The sequence below is a fragment of the Oryza sativa genome, chromosome 12 (assembly GCF_034140825.1).
Source record: "Oryza sativa Japonica Group chromosome 12, ASM3414082v1".
Taxonomy (NCBI): domain Eukaryota; kingdom Viridiplantae; phylum Streptophyta; class Magnoliopsida; order Poales; family Poaceae; genus Oryza; species Oryza sativa.
In genome coordinates this window covers 21960876-21986266 of record NC_089046.1, presented here as the reverse complement: position 1 = coordinate 21986266, position 25391 = coordinate 21960876, and the positions used below count along the sequence as shown (strand labels likewise).

The following is a 25391-nucleotide window of genomic DNA, read 5'->3' as shown; positions in this document are numbered from 1 at the left end:
GATGGGAATCAGCTCCCCGCCGCTGCCGCTTCGGCCCTCGTCCGCTCGCCAGCGTCGTCCTGCCTGTCATCGCCAAGACCGAAGGGGGAAAGAAAATAGAGAGATAAGGGAGAGAGGGAGGTGGAAGAAGGGTTTGAGAGAGAGATGATGATATGTGGGCTCCATATGTCAGTGAGTCCCACAATATATATTTTTGTATGTGAATGACAAATGAGCCTCACATATATTTTTTTAATTCTAATATCACATAAGCGCTACATGGGATAAAGATCATGTCAACATCACCATATTAGCAAAACCGTCCTTCAAAACTGATGAGGGAGTCCAATATCATTGGAGTTTGGGGAGTCGTCCTATCCGGATTTCTGGTTGAGGCATATAAATTAGATTCGGCCAACTATTAAAGGAGTCAAAGTGGACTGGGCCATAAGAAGTATGGGCCACGAGCGGTCACACGGCCCGCACGGCCTAAGACGGCCCTGCCAGGCCTCCCTCTATCGAGCACAACGGAAATTCCCGGTTTAAAAAAAAAAGGGAGTACCTATACATCTTTCGAAAGATTTTTATAATCGTATCACACAGATTTTTAATCTTTGGATTAAAATCCGATAGATATAATAAAAAGCAAAAGATAATTAAGAAACACCATAATGGACACTAAATTACCATATCCTCAAGAAAAAGACCAAATCCAATACAAAATTTAAAATTTGCATTACAGTGTAAGTTTCATAAATTACACTGTAACTTACAAGAAAATGCAATGTAAAATTGAGAGAGAAAATCGAGTGATAGATAAGAAAAAATCTTTCAAGTGAGATATAGCAAAATCGAAAAAAAAACGGAAAATTCCATAAGGACAGTAGGCCGTGGGCAACGGGGGAATCCCGTTTCGCGCCTGAACGCATCTGGAGCCGTTGGATCTGATCCGACGGCTCGGAGGGAAGCTTCGGACATAAGCTTCGTCATCCCGACTCCCGAGACACCCCGATTCCGAATCCGCGCACCTGGGCGAAGGAGAGACGCCGCGCGATTCGACTCCACCGCCGCCGCCGCGGGGAAGAAACCCTCGCCGCTCGCCGCCGGCGATCCGCCACGGGCGCAGAGGTGAGGCCTGCCTCCACGACCTTCCGCTCTCTCCTACTCACTTCGCCTCCCCTCCCTCCCTCATTTCCGCTAGCTAAGCTTTCCCTCACGCGCGCGCACGCTCTGCACGCAGGGGGAGCGCCGCCGTCTCCTCCGTAGTTTCCGCTAGCGCGCGCTCGTCTGCACGGTGCACCCCACCGCGGCTAATTATAAGCTTGCCGCAACTACTAACCCCGCGCGCATCAAGAATACTCCGTAATTAAGCCATTTTTAGAAAGTAATTAAGCCATATTTAACATGTTGTATAGTTAATATTTCGCATCTCTGTAATTAAACCATATTAACATCTTGTATAGGTAATATTTTGCACCTGATCTGTAATCAAGCCATCTCACATACATACTTTTTCTCGGGACATTTAACTATTTGCCACTCTTAAAATGTGGCGTTTAATTATTTGTAACTTATGATCTATAGCATGTGGGCCCAATAAAAAATCCTTAATTGTCACATCTCCTTTCTTTAAGGGGAATCTCATATATATATATATATATATATATATATATATATATATATATATATATATATATATATATATATATATATGTATGTATGTATGTATGTATGTATGTGTTGATAATATGTTTTCATCAATGCATCCAAGGCATCAAGAACCAAGAGAAAGTAGTGCATTGTGATTCTTTTTCATGCCGTAATTCCTTCTACCTGCCTCAGATGAGATTCTCTTGCATTTTAAGCACTACTCAGTATGGCTGTTCACATTCACAGGGCCTTGCGTAATGTGCCTAACTGCCTACTAGTTAGTCTCCCGACGCAAGTTGGAACGGTAAGCCTAATAGGATCATTACTACATATATAGGACTCCTTTGGCAAATCTTAATAATAGTAGTACATGAGTCACCATTTTTCAGCATAGGCCACTCTCCCATCCCAATTTATCAGGAAAGACCAACCGGTTTAAGATACATGATATATAAAGATAAAGAAAGAAATAACATAACTATTACTCCTTTTTTCAAAATGTATCATTTGTTTGCTTAGAAAAGTTCTATTTTGCAGGTGAAGAGAGCACACAATTCAAGTTGCTCACCAATGGAAGTATGTAACCTTGTTAACTTTTTTTACGGTAGCAAATGTGTTAAATGGTGTTTAGTACATGTACTTTAGCAATTTCAGTAGTAACAAAACATATTTGTCGTGACGAGAATAATAATTAGAGACCATTATGTTACTAAAAAATGTAAGTAAAATTTGTTGTTTGAAAAAGAAAATTAATCCCTAGTTTTCTTGACTTGCTAATGTGGCCGAACTCCCTTAGGGCTTGTTCGGTCAATCCCTCCCCATGGGAATTGAAGAGGATTTGAGATGATTAATTCCACAACCCTATTGAGTTTGGAATTAATACCCCCTCAATCCCCTCCAATCTCTTCCTTATAGGAACTAACCAAACAAGCCCTTAACATATCCAAATGTGCAGCTGAACATGAAATCCTTTGCCAAAACTAAATGAAGTTGCATGATTCATTGTTCCGAGAATCTCCGAAACAAAAAATAATTTTAGATACACCACTGAGAATAAAACATATGACAAGTAGCACATGTGAATGGTACTCTATGTCTTATATTCAGCTATGCACTTTTTTTTTCTTAAGAAAGGCAAGTGCCTTGTTGCCTATTTAATTATAGACTGAAAGAATTGCTGCACAGGCCAACCTCTTGGGGGAGCCAGCCAATTCTGCAATATTTTATTGTGAAACAATTTCTTGTTCTATTCACTGTAGATAAACTGTATCGCATTTTCCCAAGTGCACATAAAGATTGAAGAATTCAAATGAAATGACATCGTTTTGATTTTTGGACAAGTGCAAGTGCAGAAACTGAATATCCTTGCAGCTGCTCATGCACTGGATGGATCCTTCTTCTTGCAGGGAATACCAATTCTCCACATCAGCGTGGTTGATTTGTCTGCTCTGAGCTACAACAAGCTGATGGACGATATTGGAGGCCGTTTTCAGCGGAGGGCACACCACAACTTCAGGAATGTTCCTATAACAAGCAATGAGGAGGGGTGGCACATAATATCTCTTGACATGCCTGAGTCACCATCTGTTCAGATACTCATTGACCAAAGAAATGCATATTTGATTGCCATCCGAAATGGTGCCGGTCAGTGGTTCAACTTCTCTGACACACCAGCCCCTGACATTTTCAATGCCCAACCTATCTTGTACCTGAAAGCAGACTATGGTCACCTTCTTCAGGACTGGTAAGTGTAGCTTTCCTAGTTGTATTTTATGTTTTTTTCAATGTGCTCCTTTTACCCTTCAAGAGGCTAATCCTAGCACTCTATAGGGGCAGTCGGCTGGTAAACAAAATTGTAATTGTGTTTAGTGTGTTATTCATAGTGGCTGTGGTTTGAGCTTAAAAAAAAAGCAACATGATAAATGATGTTGGCAAACCTGTGAACGTGTACGCATATACGTCCTATTAATTCTTATGGCATGTTCCCTCCTTGTGTGTAGCTCGCTTAGTTAGTCACTGTACATGTATCATGATAAATAAAAGTGTGAATCTGTATCAGGATAATTGAATCATTTGTAGAATCATTTATAGAATCATTTGTAGAACGGCTTATTCATTTGTACACTTTTATTTATCATTTGTAAATGAATAAGCTGTTCTACAAATGATTCTATTAATTTGAATCAGGATTGCATTGACGCAGGTAATGATAATAGGGCACATTCAAGATCAATATCAAATTATCAAACTGAAGTTTAAGAATATATATGTACATTTATATAATAGAAATAGAAAATACAAACTCTTGCTTTCAAATATTGAATTTGATTGGTACGATCTGAGTTTTTTTGTTCAGGATTTTTAATTTATACTGGGAGCGTTGAAAATTCAAGTTTGCTTATCAATTTTTCCTCTAGGTTCGACATTAAGTTCATTGGGGTATTTCTTATTTTTCTAATCTAAATTATTTGGATTTTAAAATTCACAAAATTTATGTTCTACTATATTTAATTTTCCAAAATATTATTTGGTTCTTAATGCTTCATTTGTTTTAAGGGAATATCAGTAAAAGATCAAAGCTCATCTTCCTAAAGATATGGTCAGTCAGAATATTCTGTAGTAAGGGCAATTATAATAAATGGAATGATAATTTAACATTTATTTCATATGGATATGGTGTCAAAAGGCTTAATTACCCTTGAGTAGTAAGTGATGGCATATATTACTACCTACTATACTCAACCATTGGTTCTTCTAGAACAGATGGCCTCGAATGACTTGGGAGTACCGCCCCAAGAAAAACTTGTACTTTCTACAAGAAAATTATTAATATCTTTGTTTCTGATCTACAAGAAGTTAGTAATGACTTGAAACATTGCAATTTTGCAGGGATGAGGTTACAGTGGGGCCACCGTCTGTACTTGATTCATACTACAGACTACTGAACTTCAACAATGGTCTTCCGCGTGACCACCCACTTCTTCATGTCCAAAGGAGAGCAATTGCACGCTTAGCAGTGATGTTTTGTGAAGCTGCACGCCTGAGATCAGTCAGAGCGCTCGTTTCTCACCAAATGGACCTATATATGAATGGAACGATCACAAGCCTCATTACAAGGAAGAGAATCACGAGCTGGGACCTGATTTCTGGATTTGCATTACATTGCTGGAGCCGGGAGCAGGATGGCATCGGAGGATATCTTCAGACCGAGCTTGACAAACTTCGCCGGATCGGCATCTATGCTGCAAATCATGTTGCGGGCGAACCAGATGGTGAGTTGCTGCTCATCCTTTACAGACAAGACGTGTTCGCTAACCTGCAACAGCCTGCGCAGCAACAGCAGTGACTGTAAGTAAGTAGTACAAAGAGATCTCACTTTTGCAAGCCAAGCGAGCAATCTAAGTGTCAAAGTAGCTTGATGGATCAGAACAGTTTTTCGAGGGAGGATGAATTAGTTACTGCACTTTCAGCAATGCCTCTTTTGAGGGAGATGGATCGATCGGCCTAATTAACCCAATGAGTGGGGGGGGGGGGGGGGGGGGAGTCTCCCTTCTCGTTCTTGCTGTTTTTTTTTTCTCTTCATATTTTCGGTTTATCTGCTGTTTTTAGCTGTACTACAATGGATCAGGAGCAGTAGTACGTACTTCAGTTAATCAGAAGCTCATTAGGAAGAATGATGTGTATTGCTGTGGTTTTGGATTTGGACGAGCGATCCTGAATGTGCCAGTCAACTTTCGTTCTGAACAGACAGGAGTGTAGGAATGCAGTTCTACATACTTTTGGCGTAACAATTAATGGCCAGCACATTTGAGGCACACGTGTATGAATCTAGTTTCGGATTCTCAATTTCTTGCAAGGTCGGATTTTTCATTTTCCAGTGAAAAAGCTTGCAACACATCCTTTTCTCTTTGCAATGATACCACGATGCCGATCCAGAATAGGAGAAAAAAGTTTGGTGTCTTGGTCTACTGATGAACAATCACAATATCAATATGAGGTCTGACCTTTCGGATGCAGCACTCTATGCAAAACAAGAAACAAGTTGGTCGCATTGCATTCTGGGCGGGCTTAGGGAGATCGTTCTGCACGCCTTGCTCCCCTCCAATCAGGCTGGTTCCAAACACAGAGATCTGTTAGACTTGATGATATAAGCTGGTACTATGGAGCTCTGTTTCAGGAGCTCTGCTTCTTCCTTCTCACACCGTACACTGTTCGATGCATGCAAGGTGTTTGTTAGAGTCTGTTTTATTTCCGTTTTTTTGGCTTGGTTGTTACAGTTCGAGTCGCGTCCTGTAAAGCCGGATTCGTGCAAGTTCACGATTAGGCGTAGTGTAGCGAGTCGTACGCTCACGTTCTCCGCCGTGTGGGATGGCACATGCGCAAATGGAGGAAGTGGGAGTGCACAGAGCCGGAGACACGATCTACACGATCGCATGATCTCGTTTTCGCTTTCCATAAAAGGAGATGAAATATACAGAAAAGCTGCGTAAGTTTAGCGGCACAAAAAACTTCTCGCGTGTGTTCTTCTCTTCCACTGTTCATCGTCAAGCATTGTCGATTTCTAGGGATTCGTGTGTAGTTTGATCCTGAGTTTTTGCCAACATCTGGTATCAGAGCCATGTCGGCTCCGACGCCGCGCGTTTCGCGTTCGCCGCGTCGTCAATCCCGCTCGCCTCCTCCGCGCCGTGGTCGCCGTAGGCCTGGCGACGCCTGGGACATGGTTCCGCTTAGGCGCGTGGTCAAGGAGGTGGGGGGCTCAGCCAACTATCCGATCCTCACGAAGACGAACTACAGCGACTGGTCCCTCTTGATGAGGGTAATGCTCCAGGCGCGCGGCCTCTGGGAAGCTGTCGAGACGGGTGACGTCGACTTCCAGGAGGATAGGATGGCGTTGGAGGCCGTCCTCAAGGCGGTCCCCGCTGATCTGCTGCCGGTACTCGCTGTCAAGGAGACGGCGAAAGACGCCTGGGATGCCATCAAGACGATGCGCGTCGGCGTCGACCGCGTCCGCAAGTCCAAAGCGCAGGAGTTGCGCAAGCAGTTCGACGCGAATGAGTTCAAGGAAGGCGAGTCCGTGGAGTTCTCCGTCCGGCTGAGTGGGCTCGTCAACAACCTTGCCGTACTCGGGTTCCAGCTCGAGGAATCAAAGGTCTGTGAAAAGTTTCTTCATGTTGTTCCTGATCATCTTGAGCAGATTGCTTTGTCCATCGAGACTCGTCTGAGAAATGCGGAGGAACGCCGTCCCAAGAAGAAGTCCGGTGATGAGGGCGGCAAACTGTATCTCATTGAAGAACAGTGGGCTGCTCGCGCCAAGGAACGGCAGTCCGGTGAGGGATCGTTGGGCAAGAAGGCGGGCAACAACCGTCGCCGCCGCGGTGGCCGGAAGAAATCCAAGGCCGCTGCGGATGGCGAGCGTGGCGCGCGCGACACGCACGATCAAGGGCGTGATAAGTGCAAGAACTGTGGCTGTCTCGGTCACTAGGCGAAAGACTGTCGTCAGCCCAAGAAACAAGTCGCGGCGCACATCGCCCATGGTGAAGAGGAGGATGATGAGCCAGCGTTGCTGATGGCTCATGCCATTGAGTTGGCGCCACCTCCGTCGCCGTCCCCGCCTCCAGCGGGGTTGCTCGACCTTGATGAACCCAAGGTGTTCGCTCCCCTGCATCGCCAGGAACACGTTGACACCGGTGTGTGGCACCTTGACACCGGTGGTACCAATCACATGCCCGGCGTGCGTGATATCTTCGCCGAGCTCGACACTGCTGTGCGCGGCAAAGTCCGTTTCGGCAACGGCTCCGTGGTCGCCATTGAAGGCCAAGGTAAAATTATCTTCGAGTGCAGGAACGGTGAACACCGCGCACTCACAGGGGTGTACTACATCCCCAAGCTCAACGCGAACCTCGTCAGTCTCGGGCAGCTGGATGAAAATGGCTGCAACGTCCGCATCTTTCATGGCGTCTGCACGATCCGCGACACCGCGCGACAGCTCCTCGCTCGCGTGCAGCGTACGCGCAATCAGCTGTACCTGATCAAGATCACCGTCGCTCGGCCTATGTGCCTCTCAGCACGCACGCAGGAGGCCGCGTGGCTGTGGCATGCTCGCTTCGGCCACCTCTACTTCGACGCGCTCCGGCGACTCGCTCGACAGGACATGGTTCGTGGTCTTCCCCAAATTGATCAAGTTGAGCAACTGTGTGACTGCTGCGTCATCACCAAGCAACGACGTTCACCGTTTCCCTGGCGGTCCCTGTTCTGCGCGGAGGATCGTTTGGAGCTGGTCCATGGTGACCTCTGTGGTCCCATTTCGCCTGCGACGCCCGGCGGCAAGAAACACTTTCTGCTGTTGGTCGATGACGCGAGCCGCTACATGTGGCTCGCACTGCTTCAGAACAAGAGGGAGGCGGCAGTGGCGATCAAACGCTTCCAAGCCCGCAGCGAAGCTGAGTCTGGCTGCCGTCTCAAGCTCCTTCGCACCGACAATGGGGGCGAGTTCACCTCCGCCGAGTTCGCCGCGCATTGCGCCGAGAGCGGCGTCAAGCGACAGCTCACCGCGCCGTATTCCCCCCAGCAAAACAGGGTGGTCGAGCGCCGCAACCAGACGATTCTGGGGATGGCGCAGAGTCTTCTCAAGGCCAAGTCAGTGCCGGCGTGCTACTGGGGGGAGGCAGTCACTACGGCTGTGTTCTTGCTCAATCGCGCGCCGACCAAATGCTTGGACAACAAGACTCCGTATGAAGCTTGGTTTGGGCGGAAGCCGGCCGTTGGGCACCTGCGCACGTTCGGGTGTCTCGCGTACGTCAAGGATGTTCGGCCGCATGTCACCAAGCTCCAGGACCGCAACAAGCCCACGGTCTTCCTCGCTACGTTGAGGGATCCAAAGCCTACAAGTTGTTCGACCCGAAGTCGGGTCGTGTTCAAGTGACGCGCGACGTGGTGTTCGACGAGGGCGCCAGCTGGGATTGGGATGCCACTGATGGTATGCATTCCCCTCCCTCGTCTGACTTCTCTGTTGAATACATTGTCACTCAGGAGCCGGAACGTGCGGAGTTGTCCACGCCGACGCTGGCCACACCGAGACATGGCGCGGTTGCGCACGACGCGCCGTCACTGACGGCCTCACTGCTCAATGCGAGGTCACCGAGATTCGTCAGCCCGCCGCAGGACGGCGACGACAACCTCGACGCCGACGCCGACGACTGTCCGCCCCGGTACCGCTCCATCGATGGGATTCTGGGGGAGCGTACACGCCGGGTCTAGCAACAAGGGACCTGGCGGACGGCGAGCTTTACTTGCTGGCGGCGGAGGAACCTACCACCTTCGGCGAGGCCGAGCATCACCAAGAGTGGCGGCGTGCCATGCTGCAGGAGATTTCCTCCATCGAGGACAACAAGACCTGGCGCCTTGTCGACTTGCCACCCGGTCATCGCGCCATCGGACTCAAATGGGTCTACAAGATCAAGAAGGACGCGCGTGGCATGATCACCAAGCACAAGGCTCGTCTTGTGGCGAAGGGATACATGCAACAGCCAGGGGTGGACTTCAACGAGGTGTTTGCTCCAGTGGCACGGCTGGAGTCGGTGAGAATGCTACTCGCGCGGGCGGCGCAAGTAGGCTGGCCTGTCCACCACATGGACGTCAAGTCGGCGTTCCTCAACGGGGAGCTCACCGAGGAGGTCTACGTCAAGCAACCTCCTGGGTTCATTGTGGACGGACGCGAACATCAAGTGCTTCGCCTGGACAAGGCCTTGTATGGTCTTCGGCAGGCTCCACGCGTGTGGAACGCGAAGCTGGACGCGAGCCTGCTGTCGCTGGGGTTCCGGCGCAATGACTGCGAGCACGCGGTCTACGGGCGGGGCAGTGGCGACAGCCGACTGCTCGTTGGCGTGTACGTCGACGACTTGATCATCACCGGCAACGTGGCGATGGAGATCGACCGTTTCAAAGCTGAGATGATGTCCCTATTCAAGATGAGTGATCTTGGTCCCCTCTCGTTCTACTTGGGGATCGAGGTCGAACAGGTGGCGGACGGCATTCGACTATCGCAGAAATCGTATGCACAACGCATACTTGAGCGAGCCGGGATGCAGGGATGTAATTCCTGCTTGACGCCGATGGAGCCTCGTCTCAAGTTGACCAAGGCAAGCACGGCGGCGCCGGTGGATGCCACCCAGTACCGCAGCATCGTCGGCTGCCTGTGGTATCTGGTTCACACGCGGCCGGACCTCGCGTTCTCTGTTGGGTACGTGAGCCACTTCATGGAAGCTCCAACCACCGAGCATGACGCGGCGGTGAAACGCATCTTGCGTTATGTTGCCGGCACGGTTGATTTCGGCTGCTACTACAAAAGGATGGAAACGCCACCTGAGCTCGTCGGATACTGTGATGCAGACATGGCGGGTGATGTCGACACTCGCAAAAGCACCAGCGGGGTCGTCTTCTTCCTGGGCGCCAACCCGGTCAGTTGGCAGTCCATCAAGCAAAAGGTTGTCGCGCTCTCATCTTGTGAGGCGGAGTACATAGCGGCGACGACGGCGGCGTGTTAGGGAATTTGGCTGGCGCAGCTGCTGGGAGAAATCAAGCAAGAGGAGCCAGAAAGCTTCAAGCTCCTCGTCGACAATAAATCGGCGATCGCCCTCAGCAAAAATCCAGTGTTTCATGACAGGAGTAAACACATCGCCACGCGCTACCACTTCATCCGTGAGTGCGTGGAGGACGGGAGAGCTCAGGTTGAGTTCATTGGCATTGATGGGCAGATTGCAGACATCCTGACCAAGGCACTCGGGCGGGTTCGTTTTCAAGAATTGCGAGCTCGCATCAGCGTCGTCGAGGTCAGTTCACGGTGCCAGGCTTAGGGGGAGAATGTTAGACTTGATGATATAAGCTGGCACTATGGAGCTCTGTTTTAGGAGCTCTGCTTTTTCCTTCTCACACCGTGCACTGTTCGATGCATGCAAGGTGTTTGTTAGAGTCTGTTTTATTTCCGTTTTTTGTGGCTTGGTTGTTACAGTTCGAGTCACGTCCTGTAAAGCCGGATTCGTGCAAGTTCACGATTAGGCGTAGTGTAGCGAGTCGTACGCTCACGTTCTCCGCCGTGTGGGATGGCACATGCGCAAATGGAGGAAGTGGGAGTGCACAGAGCCGGAGACACGATCTACACGATTGCATGATCTCGTTTTCGCTTTCCATAAAAGGAGATGAAATATACAGAAAAGCTGCGTAAGTTTAGCGGCACAAAAAACTTCTCGCGTGTGTTCTTCTCTTCCACTGTTCATCGTCAAGCATTGTCGATTTCCAGGGATTCGTGTGTAGTTTGATCCTGAGTTTTTGCCAACAAGATCAAGATGATGATCCAAAGTGAATCCACAAATTGCTACCTTTGGTGTAGGTAGTAATCATTCGTGAATCGTGATGAACCCCATGAAGGGGTGTTTTCAGGAGGGAGAGGCGCCGGGAAGCTTTCACGTTTTTAGACAAATCCACGAGGTAAGTAACTTATTATTAGAAATTTAGAATGGCTCCCAAATTAATTCCAATAATTTGCAGGTAATCTTCAAGGACGTGTTGGTGGTCTTTGTTGCATAAAAAAGAGGGTGACCACAAATTGGAGGAGTGCGGCAAAGTTTGGGCGGAACTGTAGAAAGGGATTGGAAGTGGTCTTGTATTTGTCTTTTGCTTGGTTGTTGTCTTTCAATGCTTTGTTGAAACCTTTTATAACGAGTTTGGGTCTAAACACTTTTGTACTTGTATTGCATGTAGAGGCCGGGTTTTGTACGTTTTTATTTCTGTGTACATCTATTGAATAATCAAGTGCATTCTAAGGAAGGCTTTCGACAGTTATGGCCTTATGGGTCAGTTGTATCAAGGCTTTGCATTGAAGGGTGAAGACGGAAGATTCTGGATTAAAATTAATGGTTATAAATCTGATCTTTTAAGAACCTATAGAGATTTAAGAATTAAGACAGGAGACTCTCTTTCTCCTTCTATCTTCTATTTTCATATTAGTTAAAATTTAATTGGTCTAGTTCTATATCTGAATTCTATTATTCAATTATGTTAAGGATTGAACTTTGGAGAGTATTTGGTTCAAGTCCGAGCAATTAGGTTGATTTTTCTATTCGTTAGTTATGGATATTTCTGTAGGTGGTAGATTTTTTTTATCTTATTTATTCAGGATCGTTTCTATGACCGACACATCTGATAATTTTAGACCTGCTATATTGTTTAATTGTGAATGTAGGATTTATTGTAACTCTATTGACATAAATTCCATAGAAAACACGTTATTCAGTATGTTCATTGGGTTACTCTACGGCTATGCAAAGATATATCGAGAATCACTTTTTATATATGTAGTGTTTTCACTTCATATGGATTTGATTTCACTATATTTATTCATGGTTATAAATTGAATTTATGAACAAATTGAGATAGTAATGGAGGTGTAAGTGGTGGCCATGAATCGAAGCACCGACACCGCTGATGTGGGCCGAGGAAATGCATTTCAATTTGAAAGTTATCTAACTATAAGTTTCACATTTTGTTAGTAAAGGAGTTTATTTTGTTTTTATTCTAAACTTGCCTCAGGCATGGAGAAAAGAGGATGGAGCTTGGGCTTGCAGCTGTGCCAAGAGTTAGGGGAGGTTCTACAGGGTACTCTAGAACATTCCTACATTTTTTACGACTATACTTAAGTTTCATCCTACGGTATTCGACTTATTTTGTCTTTAAGTGTATCCGATGGTTAATATTTGTCAGATGACATGGCATATCCTGGTTTCTTTATGATATTTACTTTTCACTTTGACAAAGATTTTTGATAATACTAAAAATATTTTGGTTCCACATTTGTTTCCTTATGGTCTTTGTCATTTACAATGCGTTGGTGACGCACTGTTGTTTTTACACCATTTGTGGATGATGAGATTGTGGTTACTAAATTTATGAGGACAAATTTGACATGAAAATCAACTAGTATAATAAATTTGAGATTTTCACTATAGGCTTGGGGCAAATGAACTTCCAAAAGTTGCTAATATGCTCAGCCGTCCAATCGGATCCTGTCCTGGGGCTGCCTATCCTCATAAAATTCTTAATTCTGATTTCAGCTATATCCCTCAAAAGCTAAAAAAAGAAATTAGGTAATTAGTCGTCATAAGAGCATGCCCAACAAATATCTAAAAAGCTATTTCTAAAATTCTATTCTCAAATTCCTAATTGATTTTAAGGTGCAAACAGATCTCTAAGAGATATCTCAAATTAACTTCAAAAATAAAAAATGAACCCGATATAAAAAAAACGCTCGGTCCATCCCCCTTCCCATGTGTCGCCCTCTCTTTTTTGCCGTGCGAACATTGGGAGCAAGAGCGTCTCCCGACTTATGGAGAGCGAGAAAGGATGGGAAGGAAATTTCAATTTTTGGATACATCTCTAGAGAACTACTCCCTCCGAGTTGATAATACTTATCGTTTTGAACAAGGGCATGATCTTAAAAAACAACTTTGATCATTATTTATTATTTTTTAGTATAATATGTATATAAATGTTAACAAATATATGATTTTATTGAAGTATTTTTTAAGATTAATCTATACATATAATCACCATATTTCAAAGACAAATATTTTTATAAATTATTCATAACCAAAGATTTTAAAATTTGACCTCATCCTTATCCAAAACGATAAGTATTATCAGTCCGGAGAGAGTATTGGAGCAAGTTCTTTACAAAAAGAAAATCCTAATTTTAGAATTGGGTTTCACTTATAGATATTGTTGGCCATGTTGTAAGTCGTCCTAAGTAGGTACTTTCGTTGTTTCATATTATAAGTTGTTTTGATATTTCTTATATTTTAAGTTTGAATAAATTTATAAAAAATATAGTAACATTTCTAACCCAAAATAAACATATTATTAAAAATATATTTAATATTTTATTTAATAAAACTAATTTGGAGTTATATATGTTGTTAGATTTTCTATCAATTTGGTTAAAACTAAAAAAATTTAACTAGAAAAAAATATCAAAGCGACTTAGGCCATTACCAGAGATAGTTTCCATAAACTCTACATCATCAAGAAACTAGTACTAGACACTACTCTTCCACTGCAAACATCACTATTCCATACTTTAATTTAATGCTACTTATCTCACTTGATGTCTGGGATGTTACGTAGAAACTATGTCTCATGCAAGATATGGTTTCCTTCACTTTCCTCATTTATTCATTTGCCACATCATTTTTCATCCTAGGTGGAAACTTATTTAATACAATGGACATCATCCTAGTCATTGGGTTGGGAATGGCCTTATAATATGAAACATAGGGAATAATTAAGCTAAAATCAAAAGCTTTTATTGCATTATGACTAAGTAGTTGCTCTTAAAGATGATGAAAGACGCAAGTTGCAACCCACGTACTAAGCAAATCGTATGAGTGATGCTGTCGTTAAGAGCATCTCAAAGAGTTGTTTAGGCTCCTAAAAAACTTGTGTTGGGAGTAGGGGTGTAAGTGGGTCAGCCGCGAACCCACTTATAAGTCAAAATAAGCGGGCTCACGGCTTATTTTAGCCTATAAGTGGGTTTCGCGGGTTAGCCACTTACACCCCTAGTTGGGAGTATCCAAAAGATATCGGGCTCAAAAATCATCTCCATCTCTAAGAATATCCAATACTTGATTAAAAAAACTTTAAAATCTGTCATGTCATCACTGGTTGGCCCTACTAAACTGATTTTTCTCGAGTGCGTGGAGGTGTCCAAAACTAGCTACTATTTGGTTGGATTTTAGATGTACCTAAATATTGGGGGGCCTCATTTGGAAACCTGTTGGAGGGTTGATTTTACCCTTAATTCTTAAAATTTAACTTTTAGGGACAAGATTCTCTTGGAGATGCTCTTTACCTATATCGGCTGTTTATATCGGTTCAATTTCATCCATTTGTTTTTTGGGAGTAGAAATTAATATGTATTTCGTCGATTGGTTAAGCAGTTGCTTGGCGTCTCGTTTGTCCATTGCACGGCTAGCTGTGTAGTAGTATGAGTGTGTTCTTTACCAACTCTTTTTAATTTCTACTCCCTCATTTTTCACATATAAAACTTCCCAAACTATTAAAAGATGTATTTTTTTATAAAAACCTTTTCTACTAATTTAAAATAATATATTAATTTAATTTTTAACTTTAATTTAGTTAATATTTAATTAATCATGTGAAAATGGATTTGCTCCGTTTTATGGGTATTGGAGGAGTTCTAAACGGGCATCTCGTCTTCCCCGCAACAAGTACGGTCTTCTCCTCTTTCCATTCTCATTCCAGCAGATTCCTCATCGGGGCATCAAGCCGGCGAATGGCCAATGGAGCTGCAACGACGATGACGGGGAGGCATGACTAGAGATGGTAATGGGACCTATGACCCGACACCCTATGAGCTTTTATTTTATTAGAAGCTAATCATGTTCTAACTCTTTATTTATGGGTCTACTAACGGACGAGAACTCTTACCCATTGAGTATGTGGGTATAGGTCCATTCTTTACCCACCCGTACCCATCAACCCTTGGTTGAAAAACCCGTAAATTAAGCATAAAACTATGAGTAATATAAGTCTCAACGACTATTAAATCATAGCATAAAACTTATTTCGCATCTTAAGCATTGTTCTAGTCTAGTTATATGAAATTATTATTTGATTTCTTGATTATGTAATGTGATTGTAAAGTTTTTTTACTCGCCTTTGAACGCTAATGTTAATAGCATTGTTGTTAGGAAAAATATTGATGGTTTACAGATCTAATATGGCTAATTAGAGTACAAAATTATAAATGTTACAGGTCAATTATATAGGTATGAGTACCCATTACCCGCACGGGTGTGGGTATGGGGATGGTTTGTACCCGCGACAGGTGCATTGAGGGTGTGGATATGGGGTAAGAAAACCTGATGGGTATGCACCCGTTACCATCTCTAGGCATGACAAGTGAAATTCTGATTACGTGCGTGTTCGGTGGCGATACACAGTCCATAATCTTCTGATGCAGATTCAGGTAAAAGAATTCTTCTCCTTCCTAGCAATTTGTAAAAGAGAATACTTGCAATCCTAGCCTTCCAATTGCTAGTATCTCTTCCAGTATCTCAGGGACACAAATAAAGAGTTTGCTGACAACGTATATTATTATATGCAGCCCACCTACAGGCTGATCTATTGGGCAGTCCTGTCATCAGACCATCTGAGCCCTTGGAGCTGCAAAAGCAACTGGAATTAGCTGCTGGTATATGGATAAAGGTGCAAGTATTTGCAGGTTATGGCTCTGATTGCAGATCGATAAGAGTAACTTGAATTTTCTTTATCCTGCCTTTGACAATCATATAGCTTATCATTTTAATTATTCATCTTTGATAAATTGATTTGAGTCTGTTGTGTATTCAATGTTTGGAGAATATGTGGTAGGGAGTTCAGCATTACAAGTTCTGCATTAGCTCTCATTCGGCTGACAATATTACTGTGTGATGAGAGAGAAAAGATAGTGTGGGGGTCTTTAGACAAGAAGGGGGTGTACTCATCTCAATCAATCTACAGGATGCTAACCCTTTAAGGGGGTAAATGATGTGAGGATGCATGATATTTGGAGTTGTCCTATCCCTCCTAAGCAAAAACAAAATATTTTCTCTGGCTGGCTGCTGTAAGAGGAAAGATACAATCTTCTGCTCAGCTGAGAAAGTGCTATTGGGTGGATCAGAGTTTTGCCAGAATGTGCCTATGTGGTGTGTATGAGGATACTGTCCACATATTACTTTACTTAAACGCCGTGGGAATGGGTGAGGATTAGGGCGCCACCTCATCAATATTTTCAGAAATACCCCTCATCTTTGGTTAATTGCATTCCGGTTCAGGCTATTGAGGTCCGTTCGATCACGCGCGAGGGACGATCTGGCCGTCCACGTGTCCCAGCGTGGCTGCTCTTCCACCATCGTGAGATCGTTGGATTAGGAACAGACGGCCTGGATTTGCCAAGAACCCTAGCCACCTCAGTCTCCTGCCCGCGACCTCGCGCGGCTCGGCCGCTCGGTTCTCTTCTCTCGCCCGCGCCGCCTCGCTCTCCTCTCTCATGCGCGTCGCCTCCTCGCCCTCCTCTCGCCGCCGCTGCACCGCCCCCGACTCTCTCCCCAGTCAGGTCACTTCATCTACCAGCGAGGAGACCAGGGGCATCGAATCCGGTGACCACCTCCTCTCCGCAGGCGATTCCGGCTGCCCGGACAAAAGGGTCGTGAGCCACCACCACCATCTTCTCCACCCTGCTTGGTGTAGTGCCAAATCCACTGGCAGGCCGTCGATCCGGCGTTTGGTCTCCCCCCGGTGGATCCGACCGCTCAGAGCCTCGCCGGCGCCGAGGACAGCGAGCTCGCGCGGCGGCTCAGGGGCCCCGCCGTGGCCATGGGGAAGCGCCTCAGCTTCATGAACGCGTACCTCGCCGAGGACTGCAACCCCGTCAGGTGCTGGGTCATCACCGCCGCCGTCGCGTTCGTCACGCTCATCGGTAATCCCCCGCTGATCTCTCACCCCCCCTCCCCCGATCTTCTCTTCCTTGCGTGCGAGTGAGGCTCTGACTACAGCTCAGCATGCAGTTTGGTTTATGCCGTCGTGCATCACGATGTATGATATGAGCGTGCACGTTTAGTGTTCAGTCATTAGAGGGGATGGATCTAACTAACCGTTTGGTGCTCTTTTTTTCCCCTGAAATTTTGTTTGGATTTAGAATCAATCTGTCTCTTTATGCTGCGTTTCTGTTGTGAACGCTACTCTAGATATATATTGGTTAAAGCGTGTAATTATTTCAAGGAGATTTTTTTTTGGATTGTGGGATCCATGCCTTGTGCGCTTGTGTTCATGCCTTCATGGCCATGGGGTACAATGCATGGCCTACGGGCAGTTTGAAATTCATGACAGGTCAACCATAGTCTAATATTGTGGTCATTGGTCAGTCAATTGTTTTACTATTGAGTCAAGCTAGCTGCTTTTTTTTTGCTGTATTGATATTACTATTTTGGTGCCAACAGATTGCTTGCCAGGTGGATTCTTTTTGCCCTCTTATTTTTGAGTTTTATGGCACTTGGTTGCTTATATGCGAACTTGATGCATGCTAGCATGTAGAATTTCTACCCAGAAGTGCTCCTTTACCCTCTTTTACATGCTACACATTGTACAATCATTTTGTCAATGCACTATGTACTTCAATTGATTTGTGAAAAATGCGAAATCCAAGAAAACAATTTCTTAATGTAGGGATCAATTTTTTATCGCTTGATTAACAGGAATATTTTGTATGCAGTATTAGGTGTAGGGAGTGTTGATGATACCCCAGTAGAGCTGCCAAAGAAACTCTACATAGGTCCCCCAAGTGCCAAAACAATTCAACTTCCTGATGGAAGGCATCTGGCTTATAAAGAACAAGGAGTCACAGCTGACAGGGCAAGATTTTCACTGATTGCTCCTCATTATTTTCTTTCGTCGAGGTTAGCAGGTAAGACCAAATGTTGCATTGTTTGGTTTAACGTATCAGCACAGCATGACAGCATTACATATTTGATCTACATGGTTTCTTCGTGTACAGGAATCCCAGGAATCAAACCATCCCTCCTGGAGAAATTTGGGGCACGACTTGTGATCATTAATTAACACTGTAAAACCAACACTATGAAAAATATGGGTAAATCATCTACTATCCAGGCTTTCTTATGATCTCATAGTACCTCCTCATTTTTTTTCTGTCAGCTGTAGTGTGTACATCTGTTGTTTATGCTTGCATCATCATCTCCTCTGAGGCATCTATAGGGTTGGCATGCCAAAAATAACTCAAACTGCTTGAGTTCATATAATTCAGTGTGCCTTCTAAAATTGAAGAATAACCTTTACATTTAGCTTTTGGGATAGCCAGCTAGGTAGCGCCTAGGTCCGTGGGTGGTTTGAAATACATTCCCAAAGAAAAAGCATTTTTAGCACTACAATTTAGGTGCCTTCATGAAAAAGTCTCATCTGATCGGTACAATCTACAGGCCTAGACTTTTAGAGAGCATTAATGATTTACAATTACTGCTGTCACATGTGACAATCCATTGTTTCTAGGTTCACTTTTGCCATTTTTTATCTATGTGAGGTTCAGCAGCATGTAAGGAGCCTTGGCACTGCTATTACAGGTGTGTTGAGTCGGATTGTATTATATCTGAATCTCACAAAAAACATTGCAGACCATCATATTTTAAGACATATGCAAGTATATATCATCCTATGCTCCTATGAAATATGTATCTATGGAATGTGGGACACTATTCTTTTTGTTGGATATAGGATAGTTTACTTACCAAATGGAAGTCAACTCTGTTCTAATTTAAAATTCACTGTTAATTTCATTCTTTATGAATATCACGTGGTGCTGCGTATATGTAATGGTTCCCAATGTGTAATAATTATATTGGCAAAAGGTGATATTTGTAGATATACAAAAAGTAAAGCTTAGTTAGGTGACTTCATTCTTTCAATAGATAGCTTTTCTTTTCATTTTCTGAATTGAGGTCATGAGGGACATGAATCTATAAATGTCTTGCCAACAGTCTACTCTTGCTGTTATCACTTACCAGGGCACTCAGTCCTACTGTGCTACACTGCTATGAGTTCTTCTTTTATCAGACTGCTGGCTACAAGCCATAACATTTGGGTTTAGCATTTCCATTACCTTATAAGCTATAACAGGATGGATATATCATATATGTATCATATACATATATATATAGGCAACAGCTTGCCCAAACTGTTGTCTAGCATGGTAAAGGTACATTCTTAGAAATGTGCAAATGCCTGATAATATTTGGTCATATATGTTTTGTACTGAAGGAGATAATCCACATCCTTTTTATATATGTATATATCAGTAAAATAAATAGTAATACTTCATACCACACCTAATGTATCTATTATTTCTTATTTTGCAACTATATGCCTTTAGCCTTTGCAATTTGTAGATGGACGAGCTCATGAACACAAATGCAAGTATGAACAGTTGGGGAGCCTCATATGTGAGATAACGACTAATCCGGAGGATATGTTTTTTTTCTTAGTTTTTTTATTCTTAATGTCCACATTTTGTAAGAATTCTCCACTAACATGCTCTGTTGTGTGATTCTCAGTTCTATCTTGTGGTCACAACACTAACTGTCAACTGCTCACTCCTCTCTTGGCTCCCATATTAGAACCAACACTATTTGTTGACACTTTAACATTTGGTGATATTTATCATGTGCACTGTTTAATTTATGAAATTTGTAAGACAATTCTATTTCATCAATTACTGTTTCTCCTTGCTCATTTCTAATATGTAAATGATCCAAATACATGCTATATAAAAAAATTATATGCTGTTAAATTTATTTCTCCTCTGATATTGGACGGGTGCAGCGAAGCGCGCAGTTATTTCTAGTTTGTTTCAAATGCCCCGTTGCTAGATTTGCCTGGTGTATTTGTAGAGACGCCCTTGGCCAGAGTAGAATTCCTCATGATTTTGATGACTTTTTCTGCTTGGTTCTGGGGAAAACAGGCTTAAAAAATCTAGAGTTGGATGCCTTCTTTTAGCTGCTTTATGTTGGAATTCTTTGGTCAACTAGACATGACATGGTCTTCAGGGATAAGATGGTTTCCTCACCTCTAATTATTCTTTTTTCGTTTGATTGGCTTACTGTTGTAGTGGAAATCATTTCTGAAGCCTGATGACGTTGCTACTCTGGAGTCCATGGCGGCGGCATTACAAGATGCTGTCAACGGTCTTCGTCCCTCGCGAGCTGGAATAGGCTAACATCGGTGTTACCGGTGGTTTAGTTTTGCTTTTGGCTTTTGCTGGCATTCTGGAGTTTGGAGCCTGGGAGCAACTACTATAATTGATGTACTGTCCTTAAAAGCATCATATACGATTTTCTTTTTAACACGAGTGTCACGTACGATTGAGTGATGATATACAGGAATACTTGATGTGCTGTTTTAAGAGTGTCACGTATGATTTATTTATTTTTTTTGACATGAGTGTCACGTAGGATTGGATGACCCTAAGTGTCATATAGCTGAGCAACCTTCTCATGTACTAAGAGAACCTCCATATGTGTGTGAGAGTATTATTAGAAGTATTGATATGTGTGTATTAGAAGTAACAAAATAGGGGTCTGTTTGGCACAGCTCTAGCTCCACCTCTTTTGAAACTAAGCTCAGCTAAACAGTTTCATGACTTCATCTCCACCTAAAATGGGAGTGGAGCTGAGTGAAACACTCTCAAAAAATGAACTAGAGAGGTGGAGCTGCTCCACTCCAGACCCAATTCCTGAAGCTAAATTTAGAAGTTGGAGCTTTACCAAACAAGCCCTAGGTGTGATAGTATTAGAAGTACTAGTATTTGTATTGTGTATTAGAGGTGACCTATTGTATATATTGCTTCTTATTTATGAGTAGTAGATTATATGGATAGAATTAGAGATAATACTCCTCTCTATTATAGCACTTGCTTATGCGTCCTGTAGTTGGTAGTGTGTTTACAGTCAGTTTCCTGTGCTGTGTCTGGCAAGCTGGTGGCCCCAGCATCTCTGAATCTATGTATAAAGACATATTGCTTTCTATAAGAACGCAATAAAAAGCAGGGCCGTATAGCCTTCTCTAAAAAAATGAACTACTAACACCGAATATTAAGTATTGTCATATCAGTATATTACAATGCCATCGAGCAAACAGCTTGTGTCACAGCAAGCAAAATTATCAGGGCCTAGACTTGGCAAAATATAATATTATCGGGCCTATGTTTTTTCAATATGAAAGCATGAGCGACCAAGCAACTTCAACACTCATCTGGCAAAATCCAACATCAAGTGTGTCATGACTCCGTCCACATCTTACCGGGATAAAATTCTTGTAATCACAGCTGTTATTCTCATCACCACTCTGCCTTGCATGAACACCAACAGTCAGCACACCATTTCCTTCAACTGCAACCACACTGCGGGAGAAATGAATGGCTCCATCATGGGAGATAGCCACCATTTCTTCTCCAGAGTCCAGCAATACGACATCTTCCTTGATACTAGCAGTATGTGCAATGAACTTTCCACAGAAATCAGTTAAACCTCCTGTAATCCTGACCTTGATTGTAGCCTCCAATGCCACAGGAATGTGAGCATACTTGAACTCCAATGTGCTGCGTGCTCCTGATAACAACATACTGCGGAGTGAGCCACATCTGTGTCTCTGAGCGGTGCCATTATACCCAAATGCTTCAGCGCTCAAGATCTTATCTTCGGAGGGACTTGTCCCCTTGACTCTTAGCTCAATTTCAAATTCAATAGGGTCCATCAATAGGATTGCACGGCTTGGACCAGTAAGAACCAGAGATGAATCCTACATACACCCGTGACATTACTAAATATAAGGAATGGTAGCAACAATGTAACACAGCAAATATTTCCATTTTTTTTTTGGATAAGGTGAAATTAGCTAGATTGATGGTGAACAAACATGCATAATTCTATCACATATGTGTTCTAAGTTCCACTCAACACAATAATATGAATGGGGCATTGAACTGTCAAAACAAAATATAAACAGGAGCATAATTAGGAAAAGAAAACATATGTGAGACTGACGACATGCTATGCATAACTGAACTTGGATTTTCTATTTTCCCTTTGCCCAACAATAAAATGATACTGTATAGCAAAATATGCATATAAGTATACAGTATACGATAAATATCTGATATATGTATTGACAACTTCATCTTTACTGCCTGAATCTTTAATGACCAGCACTTGCAAATCAATAATACCCTGTTATCGCAGAACTGTAGTATTAACACAACCATTATTCATTAGCATTTTTTGCATGAGCTTTTCATATAGAATCTTCATAGTATGTCAAAGTATCACAACAAAATGTAGTTAATTGTTGGGCAAATTGTACTCTTGATGCTGCCCTTTTTACTCTCTACTCTAAAACATCTCAAAGAATTTTGCTTTGTATTGTCAATTGTGGATTGCCATTACATCTCCTTAAACTCTTGGATTGGCATGAATAATGGTCAATAATCCCATTAAAACATGATGACTATTATGATAAAAACCAAAGATGATGGCTATGAGATAACAAATATTATATGTCTGCAAAATGTTACTACCCCTAAATATTTGCAAAATGTTACTACCCCTAAATATTTGCAAAATGTTTTCCCTTAGGCTCAAGCTGTATTGCAAGGAGATGAATCCATGCATGATTCGTCTTGCTGCAGTTAGGACATTTGTACTACCGATTGATTCTCACTTTTACCATTCACATACTCATGAGGGGTCTGTTAAATATCCTACTGGAATGGTTCGCAACAAGCTGAAGCAAGGACCAAGGAACATAGCCCTTGCTAAAGATAGCCCCTGCAAGTTCATAGGGGGGAAAATGCTACTTCCTCCGTTTCACAATGTAAGTCATTCTAGCATTGCCCACATTTATATAGATGCTAATGAATCTAGGCACATATATATGTCTAGATTCATTAACATCAATATGAATGTGGGAAATGCTAGAATGACTTACATTGTGAAACGGAGGGAGTAGTTGCTATAAATTCAATAAGAGTGGGGAAGTATCCCTGCATGTGCTATCAATTGATTTGGTAGCCTTTTATTTTTGTAGTATCAATTCTGCACCTGTGCACCAAAAGTTTCTGTAGTTATTTCTGTTAGCAACCCACATATGTTTGTGATGCCCCTTATGCATCATGAAAATATGTTAAGCTCTGATGTGTAGGGGAGTTTGAGATTTGGAAAATTGCTTGATTATGTTATCACAGGTTTTATTTTTTGCTGTTGGTCAAAAAGAAAAGCCATCACAGGATTCTAAACCATGCACATTTGAATATTTCAGGTTGTTTACTGATGACTATGCACTGTTATTTCCATGAAGCATAGAGGTACCTTTGCAGTGAGAGTCTGGCAGTTGTTCCTGGTGCGCTCAAAGATATAGTTGCGGTTCCGGTCCAGAGAGTCACGAACGGAGATGAGACCAAACACATCTATTGGCCAGCGTAGAATACCTTTCAGCTCGGTCACCTCAAAAGAAAAAACCTCAAGTAAATCCAGGAGCATTGCGAACCGGGGCGATTCCTCCGTGTACCGCATGGGACCAATCTCAGCTGCATCCATCCAATAAACCACATCAATCAGTCAAGCATCAGAATAGATATATCAAAGAGATGAGCCATTAGATCATATTGATAGATATCTATGTAAAGAATGCCAATCCCAACATGTTATTTTCATTTTTCCATTTCTACCATAATCCTAATCGGCACGTGAACCTGTTGATTAGAGATGAAAACTAAAAACCTAACATGAGCATGAGCGAATTCGGCGCGCCAACCAGTTGATTTCAGATTTTCATATGAAACCTAAAACCTAACCAGGGAATGAGCGAATTCGACAAGGGTCTGGCACGTATTTACCATAAAATCATCTAAAAAAATCCCCAACGCTAGCTAGCGGCTAATTGAGAAAGAAAAAAAAAAGAATGCTTCCTCACTTCTTCTGTCAATGTCGCCGGAATCGTCGGACCAAAGATCCGTCCAGTAGCGGCGGTAGCGGGAGAGCTCGGTGAGCAGCTCTTCCTCCTCATCGTTGCCATCGCGTGGCCTCTTCGACTCCTCCTCCTCCTCCTCCTGCCCCGCCGCCGATCTCCTGTGGCAATTCGTCGCCTCCCCCTCCCCCGCCTCCGGCTTCGCCGCCGCCGCCATCCCTCCGCTCCGGCTTGGCCCTAGCCTGAAGTTTTTCGGAGCGAGGAGTCTTTTTGGGTAGAGGATTTATATTTGGGCTCACTTGGGCCGGGCTAGGAGAGCCCAATAAAAAGCACTGTGGAAATGCGTGCGTTGCAACCGGAATTTGGCCAGTTGGTTTTTTTTTTTTTTTTTTGAGGTTGTTGGTTTTTGAGAGATTTTTACGTGCAAGTGGGAGATGGAGAGAGAAGTAAAGACAGAGGGATAGAAATTGAGCGATTCTCTCTCTCCTTTTTTTTTTAAAAGTAGTAGAGATGTTTATTGCCGTTCATTCAACGCAGTGTATTCTTCTAATCATATGCACCATATGCTCCTTCTAGCGTTATCATGCTATTTTTATTTTTCTTTTTATCATTTTTGAGTGCGTTAGATCTGGCTAGCGAAGGCAAGAACAGAGACGAGACAGATCTGGGTGGTGGTCAGGGATAGGAGCAGATCTGGTCATCATCGACCCATGCACGTACGAGACAGAAACGAGAAGAAACTGTCGATGATAAGCGCATGATGGACGCTCGATGGCGGTAGTCGTCCCCAACGGTGGCAGTGGCGGCTCTTCTTTTCTAACCCCATGTTCTTATGTCACGCTACCATTTGCCGATTTCCCTCATTTTTTTCAGTTCTCCAGCTTTTGTTGCGACGCAGTTTGATTGCTCACTCGCCTCTGAATCATGAAAGAAAACCAGCTGCGAACGGTGTACGACAAGCTATGAGAGTCACATGCTAAGGAGTAGACCGATGACATCGCCAGCAAGGTTACTCCTCGCTCGAAGATTGATAAAGGTTATGACACATGAGGCCCACATAAATGTACATAGGGGCATTTTGGGTTATAAAAATATAGTGGCATATACATGTGTCCAATGACGTTTACAGTATAGGGAACGACATATCTCATATTTCTAATGAATTGTGATGGCATGGTTACTAC

The 25391-nt window shown here is 43.3% G+C and overlaps 4 protein-coding genes across 13 annotated transcripts; 3 read left to right on the top strand and 1 right to left on the bottom strand.

Annotated features, from left to right (window-relative positions):
- The first annotated feature begins 989 nt into the window (after positions 1-989).
- On the top strand, positions 990-5444 carry LOC9268778 (uncharacterized). The gene is made up of 5 exons (XM_015763979.3): positions 990-1107; positions 1876-1933; positions 2167-2205; positions 3036-3373; positions 4519-5444. Exons 3-5 carry the CDS (start codon positions 2200-2202, stop codon positions 4973-4975), a joined length of 801 nt encoding a protein of 266 aa, XP_015619465.1. The 5' UTR covers positions 990-1107; positions 1876-1933; positions 2167-2199; the 3' UTR covers positions 4976-5444.
- A 669-nt stretch (positions 5445-6113) lies between these two features.
- LOC107279756 (uncharacterized) lies at positions 6114-11462 on the top strand. The gene is made up of 3 exons (XM_066306164.1): positions 6114-6778; positions 11015-11112; positions 11173-11462. The coding sequence occupies exons 1-2, from the start codon at positions 6248-6250 to the stop codon at positions 11036-11038; spliced, it is 555 nt and encodes a 184-aa protein (XP_066162261.1). The 5' UTR covers positions 6114-6247; the 3' UTR covers positions 11039-11112; positions 11173-11462.
- A 5267-nt stretch (positions 11463-16729) lies between these two features.
- Positions 16730-20650, top strand: LOC4352417 (uncharacterized). Of its 10 annotated transcripts, XR_010738323.1 has the most exons (6): positions 16730-17158; positions 17951-18142; positions 18233-18328; positions 18745-18815; positions 19638-19691; positions 20357-20650. XR_010738323.1 is itself a non-coding variant. In XM_015764587.3 (4 exons), the coding sequence occupies exons 1-3, from the start codon at positions 17056-17058 to the stop codon at positions 18295-18297; spliced, it is 360 nt and encodes a 119-aa protein (XP_015620073.1). In that variant the 5' UTR covers positions 16730-17055; the 3' UTR covers positions 18298-18328; positions 20357-20650. The 10 variants fall into 10 exon arrangements, 4 of the variants coding, with proteins under 4 accessions (XP_015620073.1, XP_066162353.1, XP_015620075.1 ...); XR_010738324.1 differs by lacking the exon at positions 18745-18815; XR_010738325.1 differs by lacking the exon at positions 19638-19691.
- Positions 20651-21283: 633 nt separating this feature from the next.
- LOC4352416 (uncharacterized) lies at positions 21284-24461 on the bottom strand. The gene is made up of 3 exons (XM_015764585.3): positions 24214-24461; positions 23610-23827; positions 21284-22044 (listed from the first exon to the last, which is right to left on the bottom strand). Exons 1-3 carry the CDS (start codon positions 24422-24424, stop codon positions 21457-21459), a joined length of 1017 nt encoding a protein of 338 aa, XP_015620071.1. The 5' UTR covers positions 24425-24461; the 3' UTR covers positions 21284-21456.
- Between the last annotated feature and the right edge of the window lie 930 nt (positions 24462-25391).